Below are 18,132 nucleotides of genomic sequence, written 5' to 3' on the forward strand. Positions count from 1 at the left end.
CACACAATATCTGAAACATAACTTTTCACTCCGGCTATCGGCCTTGTGGAGGAAACAAACAACTTACACACACTTCTGGCTATCGGCCTTTCTGAAGTGGGTCATAAAAGGGAAATGGCTATCGGCCTCTCTATCCCAACAAACACCTCATTTATCTACAATTTTCATGATTTCAACACTTATGGCTATTGGCCTCTAACAATTATGCAATTTGAAGCAAAGAACTTTGACTGCGACATTCCATCAAACACATAGAGTGCAAGATAAATGAACCTGACATTCTGCGAACCTTGAATCTGTACCCCAACTAGAGAAGATATGAACGAAGATATTCACCTCTGTTTCGATCAGAAATCAAACATTTTCTTACTGAAACATTTAATCAAATAGATTATGTGCACTGTGAAAACCAGAAATCAAGAACCTGATAAGAACTTCAATCTTGAACAACAACTAGACTCCAAGAACTTCAATAACCATACCCAAATAATAATCGACACAACAAACTTTTACCGGCTACCACACTGGTCATTGCTAAAGAGAAAAGACAACATAATGTCATCGTAAAGGAGCAAGATCACGTCAAGTCTAAGGAAGGGCAACCATGCATTTCTTAATCATCCTCATGACCAAGACAACATTTTTGACTTCGCTAAATATATAAATCAATTAAGAAGCTCCCAATGGCCTGCAAATTAAACCAATATTAATAACTAAGTGTAATAAATCAATTGCTCCCGGTTGTTGTTCAATCCATTTCAAAACAAGAATTTTTTATCATTATGATTTGATCAATCATTTTTCTACAGTTAAGGTGAAGAACTAAATCAAGGATAAAAAATTTGTGTGTTTTCTAAGTATGGGATATTTCAGACTTTTTAACTATTAGATCTTAATATTTGTATTATTAATTGAAGATGTAACAGTTAAAAACATAGAATATTTGGTACTTCCGATTTTCATAGAAAATTTCAAACCAAAATCCTCTTTCTTTATCAAAGTACTTTTTAGAAACTCAAAATTCTATTTATCGTTAATTCAATCACCGTTAACACTTTTTTCATTTTCTTACCGATGAATACAACAGAATTTTACGGGGTAATTTTCTTGGATTACTTCTTTTGAAATATATACATATACAATCCTTGTTCAATACGGGGTAATTTTCTTGTATTACTTCTAAAAAAGGATTCCTAGTATTTAAAGTATCTTACATTCTTTTTTCCCTAACATTGACTCACGATTAACAAATACATCCAACATGTGTTGCAAGCGGTTTGATAGGAACAGAAAAATGGAATCAAACATAGTATGTTTTGTACTTTTGTGCCAAGGAGGAATCACACCTTTTGTATGTGTCACGAACGAATTAATTATTGAATTCATGTGGCAAGTGCTAGAACGACGTAGTCAAAATAATTTCGAGAAGACAGATTTATTTTATAGGTAATGCTACACAAATGATATAATATGTGGTTAATATGAATGAGCACGTTTATTAATGTTTAAATTATAATTCAATCATCATTTTTCATGTCATTTAGTTTATAAAATTTGGTCTACGAATGAAGTCTTCCTAAAATTATTTTTTTTATACAACATTATTTATATTAAAATATTATAAAAATAAATTGATATTAAATTTGCAGCATAAGATATTTAAATTTAACATGTTTCATTTACAAATAGGGGTGTGCTATACATACATCCCTTTTTACTTCTTACCCACCCCTTTATTAATTCATGTCCGTTGATCATCTTCAATTCATCCGATCCGACGGTCGAAAACTAAAAAAGCGTGAAAGAAATACAAAATAATGGGTAGATATCACACTCCCATAAATAAATAACAGACATTGAGTACATACCTCAAATTCACAAACCCCCACCAACCATTAACGATCGAAATGGTGGAGAAAGAGTCGAAGAAGAAGTGGAATTTTGAGGGGAATTTCCATGGAGAGCAAAAAACGGTATCACCACCAATCACAGTTCGAGGAATCCTGTACATGATAATGCGAAGTCTCAACAAAGATGACGACAGACCAATCATTCCTCTTGGTCACGGTGACCCCTCCGCCTTCCCATGCTTCCGAACTAGTGCTGCAGCTGAAGACGCCGTCGTCGACGCCCTTCGCTCCGCCCGCTATAACTCTTACTCTCCCACCGTTGGTATTCTACCGGCAAGAAGGTATATACACAAGTCAACTTTGATAACAATTTCTGCAACCTAATTTTTTTTTTTTTGTTTAAAGTTCTAATTCTATGAAGCTTTGTTGCGTCTAGATTAAGCCTGTCAAACTGGTCGTGTTTGCCATTTTTGTTTTATATCGATATCTCAATATATCGTGTTGAGTTAAACTCGTTATTTTAATGATTCTTAATAAGTTATCCGATATTGACGATTCGTGTTGTTTCTTGTCGGATTAACGGGTCATACAAGAAATTATCATACCTAATTCCTAGATCTGTCAAACGAATATTGGGGGTCTCATCGACACTGTTGGCTTAGACGCTTGGCGATTGGCTATTGTGTGTTTGAAAATTAATCAAAATTAATCAAATTTAGGCGCTTGTCGGGTTAACAGTTTGAACTTTTGAGTCCAATAGTTGTTTAACCGTGTAATTTAATCAAATTTAGTACCGGCGATGATTTTATAAAAAGTGGGTATAAAAAAAAGTTAAGCTCAAAAAGGTGTTTGGTAAACACTTAAAAACAACTTATTTTCATAGTTTTAGGTGAAAAAACAGCTAAAAAGGTGAAACAGCAAAAATGAGCTTATTCTCACAGCACAGCAGAAACAATTTTTTTTCAAAGCACAATAATACCAAACCAGCATTCGCAACATATTTTGTGTTTGAAACCTCAAATCTTAACTTGATTCCCACATGAAGGTTTACGCTGCACCTGAGGGAGAGTGATACCTTGATATGTATTGATGATCTCTGATTTGGCCTAATTACAAGTAGTTACATAATTTATACGTATTTCGTTCTGTCACGTATACATGATGTGTTTATTTATACACTTGTTCAAGTAACATTTCAAATTAATTAGTACGTACTCTAGTTACTAAATTGATGCCGGAAATGCAACGTTCAGGGCCATTGCTGGTTACCTCTCCCATGACCTCCCGTACAACCTATCACCGGACGATGTTTATCTTACAGTTGGATGTTCAAATGCGATTGAAGTCATCATAGAAGCTCTTGCACGTCCGGGTGCCAACATTTTGGTTCCGAGGCCAGGCTTCCCTTACTATGATGTTCGGGCGGCCTGTTCCAATCTCGAAGTCCGTCATTATGATCTCCTTCCGGACAAGGGCTGGGAGGTTGATCTCGAAGCTGTTGAAGCACTTTCGGATGAAAATACTGTTGCCATGGTGATCATCAATCCTGGCAATCCTTGTGGAAATGTACACTCACCTCAACACTTGGAGAAGGTTGGTTAATTGCTCTAACGTGAACTACTACTTGTTCAGTTTTTCTTGCTAATCTAAGGATTCTAGTCCTAATGTGTGTATACATCAAGGTAATTCGTGCGTGTTGTGTTTCTTATACCACATCTCTAGTTATAAGGTTCAGGCTCCCGACAAATACACCAGTGAGACGGTTCATAATGTGGTTTGAAATAAAGATTTTAACTAAAAGATAATTACTAGTTTTGATTTTGGTGGAGTTCTAGATTGCGGAGAAAGCGAGGAAGCTTGGGATTCTGGTAATTGCTGATGAAGTTTATGAGCAGATTACTTTTGGAAGTACCAAGTTTGTGCCAATGGCGGCATTTGCAGCTACTGTGCCAGTTATTACGCTTGGTTCTATATCGAAGAGATGGACCGTACCTGGTTGGCGACTTGGTTGGCTTGTCACCTGTGATCCCACTGCCGCTCTTAAAAATTCTGGGGTCTCTCTCTCTCTCTCTCTCTGTATATATACCTCTGTGTGTGTGTGTGTGTGTATCATGTTGTTGGAATATATATCCCGTAATTAATCAAATCTCTGTTTTTGCTTTGTTCTTGACCTCAGCTAAATGAGCGCATAACGGCGTGTCTTGAAGTTACAACTGATCCCGCAACCTTCGTCCAGGTTTTGTAAATCAAGTTGCTCTTTTTTTGCTTGCTTGGTTATTTACAGTTTATGAGCCGAATAACCAAAGCTCAAGATCGGATCATTTTTCTAACAAGCGTAGTATCTTGTTAAACCGAGCTCAAACTGTATTGTGCCGGTTTAAGGCCGTAGAGAAAGACTGCATAACCCTTGGAGACCACTATATAATGTGATTTATTATGCATGCAGGCAGCAGTTCCTCAAATTCTAGAGAAGACCAAAGAGGAGTTCTATTCAAACATAATTGCGATTTTAAGACGTTGCGCGGACATATGTTTTGATAGACTTCAGGAAATCCCCTGCATTACTTGCCCAAGCAAACCAGAGGGTTCCATGTTTCTAATGGTAAGGGCATTACACAAATATGTGCGCGCGAGCGTGAGCGCTCACGCGTGTGTTTTTATGCCTGTGATTCGTAAAAGATGTGAAATTTTGTGATGCAGGTGAAGCTAAACCTCGAATTATTGGATGACATTGGTGATGATATGGAGTTTTGCATTAAACTTGCCGAAGAGGAATCTGTTGTCGTTTTACCTGGTAAGAATCAAAACTCACTAGCATACATCAAAATCGAACACCGGATTTCAATCTCTCTTACCTGCAACAACACACCAAATCGAAGAATGTCAAAACACATCATTTCAGCACTTGATCAAACAGTCAGAGATCAACTACAAGGACTCAAATTTGAATCATATGTTGAAGATTGCACATAAACTTCGCTGTAATTCCTCGCGGTTAACATTATTTGCAGGGGTGGCTGTGGGAATGAAGAACTGGTTGCGCGTAACCTTCGCTTGCGATCATTCATGTCTCGAAGATGGCCTTGGCCGGATGAAAGCCTTCTGCCAACGGCATGCCAAGAAACATTAGTTAACTTGTTGATGACGGTGATCAACAACTTCTCGTTGGATCCCATGCTCCGTTCGAAACTTCAAATGCTGGCTCTACCTTGAATAAATGAAGATCGATAGTTCCGAAAATTTATCTATTAGCCAGTCGTGTAATACGTATAAACAAAATAAAATCGAGGGTGGTCGGAGATCAGTAACTTCGCGTTCGATCTGCCTCTCTCATTGCTCCATTCATCTCTAGAAGATTAAAAAACATGTACTATTGATAAATTATGCAACTTAAATCTAAATTATTTGTACGGCATATTCAATGGATTTAGAGAATTTATCATATAAAGCCAAAATTTACCCTTCGATTTCAAAAATGTTTAGTTTTTATAAAAACTATGGATTATAATAAAAAAATGTACTTGAATAAACTTAAATGCTTAAAAAATTAGAACCAAATTACACTACACCAAAAATTCTTGAAATTCCCATACTATTTGGTTGTCACCGGAAAAAAAACTAACTTTACCGCTGAAAAGTAAGTTTCAACAACAACACCATGGAAACATGGACGGAGGGAGGTAAGGCTTAGTGGGGGCACATGTCCCCTCTCATCCTTATTATTTATTTTTTTTATATTACAAATTATTCAATTAATCATTCTTATTTTTTTTGTTTTACATATTATTCAATTAATCATATTAAAATAGTGAAAATCCTCTTTTAGTTTTTAAATGCCCCTCCGTTTTGTATATTTTTATCACGTACTAATGTCTAAACCTTGTTGAGTTGCATGTATTTGGTTAATTAGTACAAATGAGCATTGGATTGTCAACAATTAAAGATAAAATTAGACAATAGAGTAATAAAATTAGGCATTTTGTAATTAATTTTTTCAGCATTTGTAAAAGAACTCGCTTTATTTGTCCAAAAAAGGAGGTCAAATTTTTTAAGATGCATTCTCTTAGTTAAATTTCTGGCTTCGTCCTACATAGAAATATCTAAAATACTAACAATAGTAACCCTGCCTCTTTCATGGGTTGTAATTCCAACCTTGCTATATGAGTTATCATTGATGCGGGTTTGCGTGATTTTCTTTCCCACCAAAGCTGAAGCAAATTCTTGGAATCCAGTTGCCGACAATTTTTCCGGTGATAAGCCATAGAATTCAGTTGCTCTGCATGCGGTATGGGTGGGTATTGGATCAAAGGGAGCTTTATTTCTTTGCTAGGCTTAAAAAAATATATATATGATCAGAATTAATAGGTTCATATACACCGGTAACAATTTTTACCCAATGAATCCAGATCCATTCATCAGCCTGCAAAAGTTTCATACTTTGTTGTTGGTGAATGAATCAGCACAATTTCATACTTTTGTCTCAAGAGGGTTTAGACTTTAAGGTTTATATTGTTTTTTTATTTTACTGGGTATTTGAGTTTTTTTTTTAGTGTAGATTTGGCTAAATTAGAAATTATTTATAAAAACTGATATTTATGAAATTGAGTATCAAATTTTGGCTATTTATGATAAATACTCATGGATTTAAAGAAGTATGGCTCATTCACTTGTAAGGGAGATGTCTTAGGTTCGATTCTCGTCAAATGCGAATTTGAACTAAATTATTGTTAACCCATTTTGAAGCTCACCATCTCCCTCTTAGTGTAGATAATATCGTTTGTTAAAAAAAAAAAGTAAGGCTCATTCATAACTGCTTCTTTAAAAACACTTTTACATGACTAGTTTGGAGTTGTGTTTTTTTCAAGCTACTTAATAAAAGCAGATGAGTGTTTGGTATACTATAGTGTTAAAAGTGCTTTTAGCAAAAAACAAATGGTGATAAGATTGTCAAAATGAAAGTTTCATTAATATGGTATTGTTCACATGCCTCCAATAAAAAATAATTTTTTTTTTTTTTAGAAGAATGTGTAGAGCTACCTCTGCTTTCTATTTTGGACCCATAATTTTTGTTCAGTTACCAAACACAATTAAGACCCTAACCTTTTTATGAAGCTGCTTTAAAAAAATTAAGCAACACCAAATCAGCCTTAGAAGGACTTCTAGAGTAAAAGAACTTCTATTAGAAGCGCATTGAATTTTTTAATAAAAAATCAAGTGTTTCTTCCAGAAAACACTTTTCAAGTGATATTTTTAACAAGCACTTCTATTTTTTTTTCTGCCAAACATGATCTGAAGCATTTTTAGTTATGAAGCACTTTCAAACATGTATAAGTATATAATGAATTAATATTGAATAAAATATATGTTATAGAGAAAATAATCGCAAGTCACAAACAGAACACTCATTTCTAAATTCACATTTTGATTTCAGCCCCTAATCAACCTAGTTGTTAGAATAAAACCTTATATATTTAAATAGTTTGATCAAAGTCCCTAGCATCATTTAAGAGATTTAACTCATGCATTTATGCATTCAATATCCCACAAATTATGAAATTTAAACAAATCCAAATAATATTATTACAAATATAACAATTACTTAAAAATCAATAATAGAGTAATTTGCTCTTCACATAGTTCTAGCAAAAAAAAAAAATGTACCCACGTATTATTAATATAGCGCAAGTAATAACTATTGATATATTTTAAAACATAAAATAAACACATATAATTAGCATGGTTATGTTCATAAAAAAAATACTGGTACAAATTAAATTAAAAATATGGGTACATATTAAAATTCAAAACTATGGGTACAAATTAAATTGAAAATATGGGTACATATTAAAATTCAAAATTATGGGTACAAATTAAAACTAAAAAGAATATTGATATAAATTAAAAAATGGATACAAATTATAAATAGAAATATATGAAAAAAAAATACTAAAAAGTTTGTATTTGAAATGATTAATAAAATTTTTTAAATTGACATATAATGACTTGTAAATAATTTAATATTCAAATAATGACATGAAGAAAAGTCAAGGAACCTCAATCAAAAATGAAAAAGAAATAAGATTTTAATTAATGAGAAGAAGAAATAAAAGATAACAACGTAATTTATTTTTTATTTTATTTATAAAATGTAACATTTGGAGATCGTATGTGAAAGTTGCCGATTAGCATCTGAGCACCATACACTTGGTTTGACAGTGAATATAAAAGAAGACATGTTAGAGCTTCTTGGCATGCCTTTGGTGGAAGGCTTTTATCCTCTTAAATCCATCTTCAAGTACTGAAAGCTCCACAGCAAAAGTAATGCGGACCCAATCTTTCAGTCCAACCGTGACCCCTGAAAACCATGGGTTTTGATTCATGACTAATATTAATTTCATTTATCGTGGACTTACATGCCGCCATTGGTATACGAGGATTAGATTGGAATAGATAAGTTATTAAGGTATGCCAACTTGAAGGTAAGAGATGGATTAGAACGGAGATGTGTTTTTCATTCTAATCCTCTTCTAATTCTCTCGAAATGTAAAATCATTCTCTTCTACATTCAATATACCTTGAATTTAAAGGGTTATCCATTCCAATCGAACCCTTTATACCAAACGAGGCCACAATTATATTGATTGTAAAACGATTATTTTCTAGAGAAATTGTTAATTGCAAATTAAAACATCAATATACAGTTTGTTATGTTGTTAGATTGCGAATATTATGGTGTGTAAGGTCTTCAATTATATTTACCTGGAAGAACAATCACCGACTCCTCTTTGGCCAACTTAAGACAAAACTGTATATCATCATCAATGTCTTCAAGTGCTGATAGATTTAGCTTTACCTGTTAATTACGATTAAGAATAATTACCACTGGTTTTAGCTAATGCATGTTTGGATTAACAAGTTTAATCTCGCACAAAACAAAGGCTTTAGATAATCCTTACCAATACAACCATAGATCCTTGTGGTTTGTTTGGGCAAGTAAGGCATGGAATTTCCTTCACCATTTCGTATAAAAGATCTGCGGCTTCTCTCAAAAGGCCAATTATGTTAGAGAAAAACACATCTTTTGTTCTCTCAAACATTTGAGGTATAGCTCCCTGAAAATGATAATCAATAGTTAATAAAAATATTACACTTAATATGAACGATGATTTTCCAATGCAATCAAGTTGAAACATAATAAATTTGCGTTGACAGTGTAATATGAGGTCCACAACGTAAACAACAGCCTTGCTACAATAATAAAATGTCATTAGGCGTAAGTTTAGACCGTAAACTTTGACTATAGTAGTACTTTACTTTTCCTGTAACTCAAACGTTGAATGTTAATGTCATGTCATAATCGTTGAGCATGAAGATAGACAGTTTAAAAGTGAATAACAATGATGAGTGATTCTATGACGTCCACTAATAATTTTATTAAAACAAAGAGTACAAATACATTTTTATGCGTAAGTAACCTAAAATTTCCCAAAATTATCTAAAGAAAAAGTTTGAAGCTATGTAAGTATTTATGCAAACATGCATGCGTACATACGGATGTATTATGTATAAATGTATGCATGCATGCATGTATATAGGTACCTGAATGAATGTTGCTGGGTCAGTAGTGATGTCGAGATAGTTGTTAAGTGTCTCCACAATCTGCAATTGAAAACATCAATACCACATACCTATTTAGTTTAGAAATATGACAAATAAGAACAGTTTTTTTATCACGGATTCCGTTCTACTGTAACAAAAACGATCTCTTATATATTTCATTGTTTTCCCCTTTTTGCTATGGTAAAACGAGATCCGCGCTGAAAACGAGCTCGTATATATATACTTATATATGCGTCAATGAAGCTACTTTACCGCTCACAGAAATAACAGCATAAGAAAAATATAGGTGAAAGCAAAAATATATAAACACAGACAAAACACCAGTTTGAGTACCCCAGTTTTTTCAAAGATGCCATTGGGATCATTTTTGACAATCCAGCCAAGTTTCCAACCAGGAACAATCCATGTCTTTGATACAGAGCCAAGCGTAATAACTGGTACGATGGAACTAAACTTTCCCATAGGTACAAAAGGGTTGCTGCCGAAAGCTAGATGCCCGTAAACTTCATCCGAAATTACGAAGATACCAAGTTTGTTTGCTGTTTCTGCAATCTATTAATTTTGACAAGCACAATGTTCATTAGAACTTAGTACAAATTCGTTTCGATTAAACACTCCATCGAAAAGAAGACGTCAATCTGAGCCCTACAACTCATGCTAATTGGCCAAATGATCGGTAAGTAGTTTAAATATGTCGTCAAACAAATGCTTATGTTGTTCAATTGTGACGTTCCAATCAAGTCGGTCAATGGTCTATAGCAACATATATAAAGCAGTATGACAAGACAACATTTTCCATAGATTAAAATTGATCGAGCAAGTTATATATGTGCACGTATACCTTTTTCAAATGCTGAGAAGTGAAGACATTTCCACAGGGATTGCTAGGATTGATGATAACCATAGCGGCAGTGTTGTGATCTGCAAGAGATTCAACAGAATCAAGATCCACCTCCCAGCCCTTTTCAGGAAGAAGATCGAAATGGCGTACTTCGAGGTGGTCAAACGCTGCGCGAGCTTCGTACTGAGGGTAACCAGGCCTTGGAAGAAGAATGTTGGCACCAGGACGTGCAAGAACAGATACTATGATTTCAATGGCTTGGGTACAACCAGCAGTGAGATATACATCATTCGCCGATAACTTGTTTGGTTGGTCACGAGAGAGATATTCTGCAATAGCCCTTTTGAGCGGGAATTACAAAAATTTCATTAGATTTTTTATTCAACAAGAAGATTCAAAAAGAACCACCACATACTGAAACAGAATGTCAAATATACGAAGTGTTTGGTTCGGTACATGTTCGCGATACTAAAAATATTTTCTACACTACTAATATTATCAAAATTAATAAGGGATCGTTTAATAACATTACAATTCTGTATTTTAATTTCATTTTTCATAACATTCAAAAAAAGTATACGTGAAAAAACGAGGAATGGAGAGAGATGAAAGGAGGTGGTGAGACAGAAGTGGGAGTGCTACTTTGGATGTGCTTTTAAAATGACTGAAAACGTTTTTAGAAAAAATATTTTTGGGTTCCAAAAACAGTTTAAATGCTTTCTACAAGAAGCATCAGTTATATGCTTCTTCCAGGAAGCAGTTTAAGTGTTTTTCATTTACTAACATTTTTACTAAGGATTGTTTCCAAAAATATTTTCACCAAAAACTCTTTCAATCATTTTAAAAACATATCCAAACGATTATATGAAAACATTAATGTCAAATTGCAACATTGTTTGTCCAAGTGGCCGTCTCCAGATTTTGTTTCATTCTTATACTTTTGATTTTGTTTGCGATGTTTAGGGCTCATTTGATAAGTACTTTGATTTTGGAACTAATCATTTGTAAAACTGCAAGTTGATTTTAGAAAAGCACTTATGTTTTTAAAAACGATTTCAGTCATTTTAAAACATTTTCCGAACAAACTCTTATTCAAATCCCAAATTTCCACCCCTCCAAAATTCAAAATGTTCAGCTCCACGGTATGACCCGAGATCTTGACCTTACATCATTAGGTATTCAGTCGATAATAAGATGTCATATGTTGAAAAATTAACATAAATCACTATTTTATTGGAAATTTTTACGAAAAACTTTCAGTATTGTTCACTTTAATGAAAAATTATATTTTTACACTAAAAAATTCAATCATAGTACTATTCACTTCACTTTTTATTTTGTTTTTATTGTTAAAACTCAAAATTTTCAAGTTTTATTAATTAGTTTTCCTTATGTTATTAAAACGAAGCACGGCATCAATTGTAAACCCCTTTCACGAAACTTTGGAGTTGAAGTGATGAAATGCAAAGTAGTACACGGGTCTCGTCTCCACCTTTGTCGTGAACATAGGTACAATTTAAAATGTACAACAAATCAAAATTCAATTTGATGGTGTCAAGTCATATATAAACTGTCATGTTCGATGTATTTTGTTACTATATGTGGGGTCACCACTCACGAGTGGCTGTCCCTGTCGTACTCCTATGTAATATGATTCCACATGTGACCTCCGGAGTGTGACAAAACATGCAAGTGGCTCATTGTTTGTTTTATTTATGATATTATTATTATTATATTGATATCACGTTCAAACTTTTGACCGTAAACATTGATATCACTTAATGTATTAAACTCATGAATAATATGGGTGCTATTCACATCCTAAATTACTTCTCACACATCCTTATTAATTTTTATTCGTTGATCTTCTTCAATTCATTCTATCCGACGATCGAAAATTAAAAGGATATGTGAGAAGTAAAATTGAATGTTTGGATATAACACCCCGAATAACATATTGATATTATATTTAAATTTTGTTGTCAAAATTATGATTCTTATACGAGTTTAATATATTAGTGTTGACCCTAGAAACTACAAAGCCTACGTGGCGCGCAGGCCGAGTAATTAATAAGCTAACTACGTCCTTCGGTGAATGCGGGGCGTGCCAACTCGTCGGCCGAGCTCGGCCGAGGAGTAAATTTGTTGATGTTGCGTTGGGTGCGCGGCTGACTTCTGCGTCTTGCGATTGCGGCCGAGAAAGGAACACGTCTCGGCCTCTTGGGCTCTCGAACCTGAAGACAAGGTTACTATTCTTACGAAGTTCAATATCAAATTCGGCTTTCAATGTGCCGAATGTAATAACTGTAACACCCCACTTTGCCGAGAAGGCTGATGAGATGACCTCGACCAATAAAGGTTCAGAAACCCTTCTCGACCGAGACTTGGATAGGTAATCAACCGTTCTCGCCGCAGTGCTATTGATGCCAATGGAAGATACTGCAAGACCGATCGATTCTACGGTGACAGAGCTATCTATGCCGACTTAAGATATCACCGGTTGCTTCCACAGTGCTGTTGATGCCAACGGAAGATGTGTCAGCGAAAAAGGAAAAAGAAAAATCACAAGTTGTGAGAGTTTGCGCAGGGCAATTTTGTATTGATTTGCAGGGGGCTCTTTCCGTTGCTGAATGTCTTGTATTTATAGTAGCAGAACGCTAGGATTGTCGTCGTGAGTTACGAAAAATAATGGGAATATTCTGCATGATCCCGTAACCTTAGAAACCAACCGAGACTAAACTTCTCGAATTATCCCAAATGGATCATGTGGCCTTGATGATTCCCTTATTTCCATGTTTATCTAAAGTAACCTTTCATCCAAATGGTTGGCCCTCCAAGATCAAAGCCTCATTTTGACTTTTCAAACTCTGTCAAAAGTCTAGCCTATCTAGACTTCTTGCCTTATCATAACTCTCCCAACATCAGTAGCATTTATCCCACGCATGCATGCCTTATCATCTGGTACCTTAAAGACCATCTTCCATGGCATCCAAGACTTGCACGGCACCAATCAATCACCCATTTAATTTGCACGCAGACCGTTGCTTAACCAGATATTGCACCCCATTTATCTTATAAAAACAATTCTTTACTAAAAGATAATTATTATAATAAAACCATAATAATATCTTTTAATAACAAAATTATCTTCATCTTTCCATCCAACGGTGTAAAGTTATGTTCACTCAACGGCCTTGATTGCACGGACCGACGATGTAAATTCGGTCCAAACATTGCCCCCCAATTTCCTTGAGCTTCGGCCTGTAAACCGAATGGTTAAGGAAATTAACTGGTTCATAGCCAACATCTCGTCGTATTGCCCAAACAAATTGTGTTCCTCGGCATTAAAGTCACCTTTGTTCTGTCAATATCATAAAGCAGGGCCGAGGCCGAGAAGAATTGGGGTCGAGCAAGGCTGAGGCCGAGAGAAATTGGGGCCGAGGTCAATAAAAATCTCCAGGCCTGCCTATACATACATGTAAACCAAACTGCCTGATGTGATTTGTCCGCCATGCAATCGGTATATAACATATATATATATATATATATATATATACCTGCCTAATGTGACGTTGCTAGATATATATCTATATATATATCCCAATGTCAGCACCCATGTGATACTGCCATATATATATATTCACCAAATTCTGCCGAAAGTGTCTGTAACCATCAGGTCTAGGGTTTAGGCTTAAAGCCTTCCCTCAACTGATTTGACCTTTCAAAGCCCCACACTTATATATATATATATATATATATATATATATATATATATTTCAATGACGTGCATACATCAAGATGAGAAGCCTCCATTTCTTCAGGTCTGTATTGAGTAGTCGTTTCACCGAGCAGCTCCTCTATAGCTCGATCATTCTCGGCAAGATTAAAAATAATTTTAACCGCCGATTAATTACCTCATGGAAACATCCAGCCACGCGAATGCCTACCACCTAGCACGGGTGGCTTTCGACTCGACGAACACACCACTGCAATTTCTCTCGGCTGAGACTATTGAACAAGAAGTACCCCAAAACGTCGCATGCATGCCAATTCACATGCACTGCTTTTTCACCGAATGCACTGCCAAATATATCTTATACCTCGAAAATTGCCATCAAATCTCTGCTTGTCTCATGTGGTGGGATGTTGTTGATGGGTACGTTCTGACAAACATATATATATATATATATATATATATATATATATATATATATATAAAACCGCACATTTTGTCTTTTCCGCATGCCATCTCTCTTTCTGACTTGGTGACTAAAGATGGTTGAAGAAACATGTGGTCGAGGACAGCTATGGTCGAGGACAAGAACTGCTGAATGGCCGAGAATAAGTAACTATTTAAATTCACTCATTCTCGATGAGATTAAAATAATTTTAATCGCCGAAACCTTCGAACTGTACCACAAAATGTCCCCTTTATTTTCTTAAGCATCGGCTGATCAGCCGAATTGTTAAGAAAATAATTTTTATTTTTATTTTGTAGTAAAAGAAAACAAAAGTGGCCCTACTATAAGTGGAGGAGGCAAACAATGTTTTATTCCAAGCCGAAGGCTTTTTGTATCAAAACTTTCACTTTGAATTTTTGCAAGGCCGAATAAAATACTATCTCCAAATATGTTTGACTTGACGAAAGATTTTTTATCGGCTGCCGAATGCGCTGAACAATTATTATGCCCCCCAGGCATAATTTTGGCTTTTAATTCAAATAACTTAGCCGAACAGGATTTCTCCATATCGGCTTTATTGCCAATAATCACATCAATTGGCGTAGTTTCTCGGGCTAGGCCAATATCTCGGCCTCGTTCGTCACTGGAGCATTCTTTTGACGAATCTTTTTCCAAGTCAATTTTTGTATATAGCTTAGGGACTTGAATTTTTTCTTCTAGGCCTACTATATTTTCAGTCTCTACCGAAACAACAAGTGGCCTTTGTTCTTCGGCCAAATTATCAATTTTCTTAGGCCGAATATTGGTTGTGGCCGGAGTGGAGATTTGCCCCCCGACCTTTTGCCTTTCAGAAATTCTTCTCAAACTCTCGAGAAGTTGTTTTTGCTCCTTTAATAGGCGATAACACTCATCCCTTGAAGCCGGATCGAGATAGATCATGTGAACTTCGTAGTTTAGCACTGGGTCCCACTAGGCGTGCCAAAATGTTGACCCTAGAAACTACAAAGCCTACGTGGCGCGCAGGCCGAGTAATTAATAAGCTAACTACGTCCTTCGGTGAATGCGGGGCGTGCCAACTCGTCGGCCGAGCTCGGCCGAGGAGTAAATTTGTTGATGTTGCGTTGGGTGCACGGCTGACTTCTGCGTCTTGCGATTGCGGCCGAGAAAGGAACACGTCTCGGCCTCTTGGGCTCTCGAACCTGAAGACAAGGTTACTATTCTTACGAAGTTCAATATCAAATTCGGCTTTCAATGTGCCGAATGTAATAACTGTAACACCCCACTTTGCCGAGAAGGCTGATGAGATGACCTCGACCAATAAGGGTTCAGAAACCCTTCTCGATCGAGACTTGGATAGGTAATCAACCTTTCTCGCCGCAGTGCTGTTGATGCCAACGGAAGATACTGCAAGACCGATCGATTCTACGGTGACAGAGCTATCTATGCCGACTTAAGATATCACCGGTTGCTTCCACAGTGCTGTTGATGCCAACGGAAGATGTGTCAGCGAAAAAGGAAAAAGAAAAATCACAAGTTGTGAGAGTTTGCGCAGGGCAATTTTGTATTGATTTGCAGAGGGCTCTTTCCGTTGCTGAATGTCTTGTATTTATAGTAGCAGAACGCTAGGATTGTCGTCGTGAGTTACGAAAAATAATGGGAATATTCTGCATGATCCCGTAACCTTAGAAACCAACCGAGACTAAACTTCTCGAATTATCCCAAATGGATCATGTGGCCTTGATGATTCCCTTATTTCCATGTTTATCTAAAGTAACCTTTCGTCCAAATGGTTGGCCCTCCAAGATCAAAGCCTCATTTTGACTTTTCAAACTCTGTCAAAAGTCTAGCCTATCTAGACTTCTTGCCTTATCATAACTCTCCCAACATCAGTAGCATTTATCCCACGCATGCATGCCTTATCATCTGGTACCTTAAAGACCATCTTCCATGGCATCCAAGACTTGCACGGCACCAATCAATCACCCATTTAATTTGCACGCAGACCGTTGCTTAACCAGATATTGCACCCCATTTATCTTATAAAAACAATTCTTTACTAAAAGATAATTATTATAATAAAACCATAATAATATCTTTTAATAACAAAATTATCTTCATCTTTCCATCCAACGGTGTAAAGTTATGTTCACTCAACGGCCTTGATTGCACGGACCGACGATGTAAATTCGGGTCCAAACAATTAGTATCACACTTATATTTTTAGGCTTAGTGTGCAAGTAAGTTCTATAAAAATGAAACTATTATATACATAGGATGAAAATTCTCTCTCTTTTCTTTTTCCCTCAATTTTTCCTTCTCATCGTCTCACGGTTATTTTTTCTCTTTCCTTTCTCTAAAAAGATGAAAAAACAAAATGAAATCTTGAACGTTAAAAAATGAGAGATAACAAAAGGAAATAAGAAAAAAAAAGGAAAGAGAATCCTTATATATTAGCAATTAGCACCAAATCACCAACTACTTGTAAATATAAAACTGGAGTCTCCTAAACAAGCCAAATAGCAAACAGACCCCCCCCCCCCCCCCCCCCCCCCCCCTTTTTTATGTATTTTTCTAATGCAGATATTTTTTCTGATTTTCTGTGTTTACAAGTAAAGTTTGTAAACATGGAAATGGTGACATTGAATTTCTTAATATTGGCTAGAAATACATGCAAATATGAGAAAGGAAATTAAAATAAAAGCAAAACGAACGGAAGAAAATGAAGCAGCAAATTAAACTTCCAGTAAGACTAAACTAAACAAGTGCATACAAACATACCTTCTTGCCGGAATAACACCGCCGGTAGGACAGTAAGAGTTGAACTGGAAGGAATGGAGGGCATCTGCGACGGCGTCAACAGCCGCCGGAGTGGTCCAAAACGATCGGAATTCAGTGGGGTCCCCGCGGCCAAGCATAATGGTGGGCCGTTGATCATCACCAGCTGGGTTCCTGAGATTTTTCATTAACATCGTGAGAGCTCCTCGGACGGAGATCGACGCCGTGTTCAGTTCTTCGTTCCCTCGGAACTGCCATTTCTTCTGCCAACCATTCTCCATACCCTCCATCTCCATGCCCTAGCTAACTTTTATGTTGGTAGCTGTTGGGCTTATAGCTCTGTAAGTGAAGGATGATAACACTCTACAACTCTCCACTATATACAATTCTCCATCTCCATTACTCTCCTTTAGAGAAAGTCTTAGGTCTAGCATCCGGACATGCGTGTCCGTGCGAATGTTAGACACAAAATCCTCTCATGGCCCACCACCACTTCTTTCTTCGAAATGCATCACTACCTCATGTAATGATTATATCTAGGTCCGTCACACAAGAATTTCTCGACCTAAAAATTTAACACGTGTATAAAATAACTATGGTTAATCTTCCACGTAACAAGTCCCTTCGTAGTAGTTTCCAAAAAAAAAAAAAGTCCCCTTGTAGCAGTAAATAACAAGTTTCTTGTGGTAGAGATTTCTTTTCAAGTGTCTTGGTATCCAAAAAAATATTTCGCGTATCATAATATAAGTGGAGGAATACGAAAAAATATATATTTCTCTTCCACTTGTATTAATGCATGTGAAGTATTGTTTGAATACCCGGTACTTGAAAAAATCTCCTTATGGTGACCTAGTTCGAGCTATGC

At 35.9% G+C, this 18,132-nt stretch overlaps 2 protein-coding genes and 1 long non-coding RNA gene across 4 annotated transcripts; 1 reads left to right on the top strand and 2 right to left on the bottom strand.

Annotated features, from left to right (window-relative positions):
• Positions 1 to 1,860: 1,860 nt before the first annotated feature.
• Positions 1,861 to 5,902, top strand: LOC126610962 (tyrosine aminotransferase-like). Its single transcript, XM_050279142.1, has 8 exons — positions 1,861 to 2,191; positions 3,104 to 3,443; positions 3,686 to 3,904; positions 4,027 to 4,086; positions 4,297 to 4,452; positions 4,551 to 4,644; positions 4,862 to 5,164; positions 5,677 to 5,902. Exons 1-7 carry the CDS (start codon positions 1,908 to 1,910, stop codon positions 4,978 to 4,980), a joined length of 1,272 nt encoding a protein of 423 aa, XP_050135099.1. The 5' UTR covers positions 1,861 to 1,907; the 3' UTR covers positions 4,981 to 5,164; positions 5,677 to 5,902.
• A 2,052-nt stretch (positions 5,903 to 7,954) lies between these two features.
• LOC126610961 (probable aminotransferase TAT2) lies at positions 7,955 to 17,767 on the bottom strand. Of its 2 annotated transcripts, XM_050279140.1 has the most exons (7): positions 17,271 to 17,765; positions 10,312 to 10,651; positions 9,804 to 10,022; positions 9,450 to 9,509; positions 8,807 to 8,962; positions 8,610 to 8,703; positions 7,955 to 8,205 (listed from the first exon to the last, which is right to left on the bottom strand). In XM_050279140.1, exons 1-7 carry the CDS (start codon positions 17,561 to 17,563, stop codon positions 8,087 to 8,089), a joined length of 1,281 nt encoding a protein of 426 aa, XP_050135097.1. In that variant the 5' UTR covers positions 17,564 to 17,765; the 3' UTR covers positions 7,955 to 8,086. The 2 variants fall into 2 exon arrangements, with proteins under 2 accessions (XP_050135097.1, XP_050135098.1); XM_050279141.1 differs by lacking the exon at positions 9,804 to 10,022 and having other exon boundaries at positions 17,271 to 17,767.
• On the bottom strand, positions 12,306 to 17,260 carry LOC126610963 (uncharacterized). The gene is made up of 2 exons (XR_007618653.1): positions 16,705 to 17,260; positions 12,306 to 12,338 (listed from the first exon to the last, which is right to left on the bottom strand). It is a non-coding gene; the product is annotated as an uncharacterized LOC126610963 (long non-coding RNA).
• Positions 17,768 to 18,132: the final 365 nt, after the last annotated feature.

Source organism: Malus sylvestris, chromosome 17 (assembly GCF_916048215.2).
Source record: "Malus sylvestris chromosome 17, drMalSylv7.2, whole genome shotgun sequence".
Taxonomy (NCBI): domain Eukaryota; kingdom Viridiplantae; phylum Streptophyta; class Magnoliopsida; order Rosales; family Rosaceae; genus Malus; species Malus sylvestris.

Coding starts and splice junctions, on each gene's coding strand:
- LOC126610962 (XM_050279142.1), top strand. CDS start 1,908: ATGGTGGAGAAAGAGTCGAAGAAGAAGTGGAATTTTGAGGGGAATTTC. Junction 2,192..3,103: donor GGTATTCTACCGGCAAGAAG/GTATATACACAA, acceptor TGCAACGTTCAG/GGCCATTGCTGGTTACCTCT. Junction 4,087..4,296: donor ATCCCGCAACCTTCGTCCAG/GTTTTGTAAATC, acceptor TTATGCATGCAG/GCAGCAGTTCCTCAAATTCT.
- LOC126610961 (XM_050279140.1), bottom strand. CDS start 17,563: ATGGAGATGGAGGGTATGGAGAATGGTTGGCAGAAGAAATGGCAGTTC. Junction 10,652..17,270: donor GGTGTTATTCCGGCAAGAAG/GTATGTTTGTAT, acceptor CCCGCTCAAAAG/GGCTATTGCAGAATATCTCT. Junction 10,023..10,311: donor CTTCTCAGCATTTGAAAAAG/GTATACGTGCAC, acceptor CAAAATTAATAG/ATTGCAGAAACAGCAAACAA.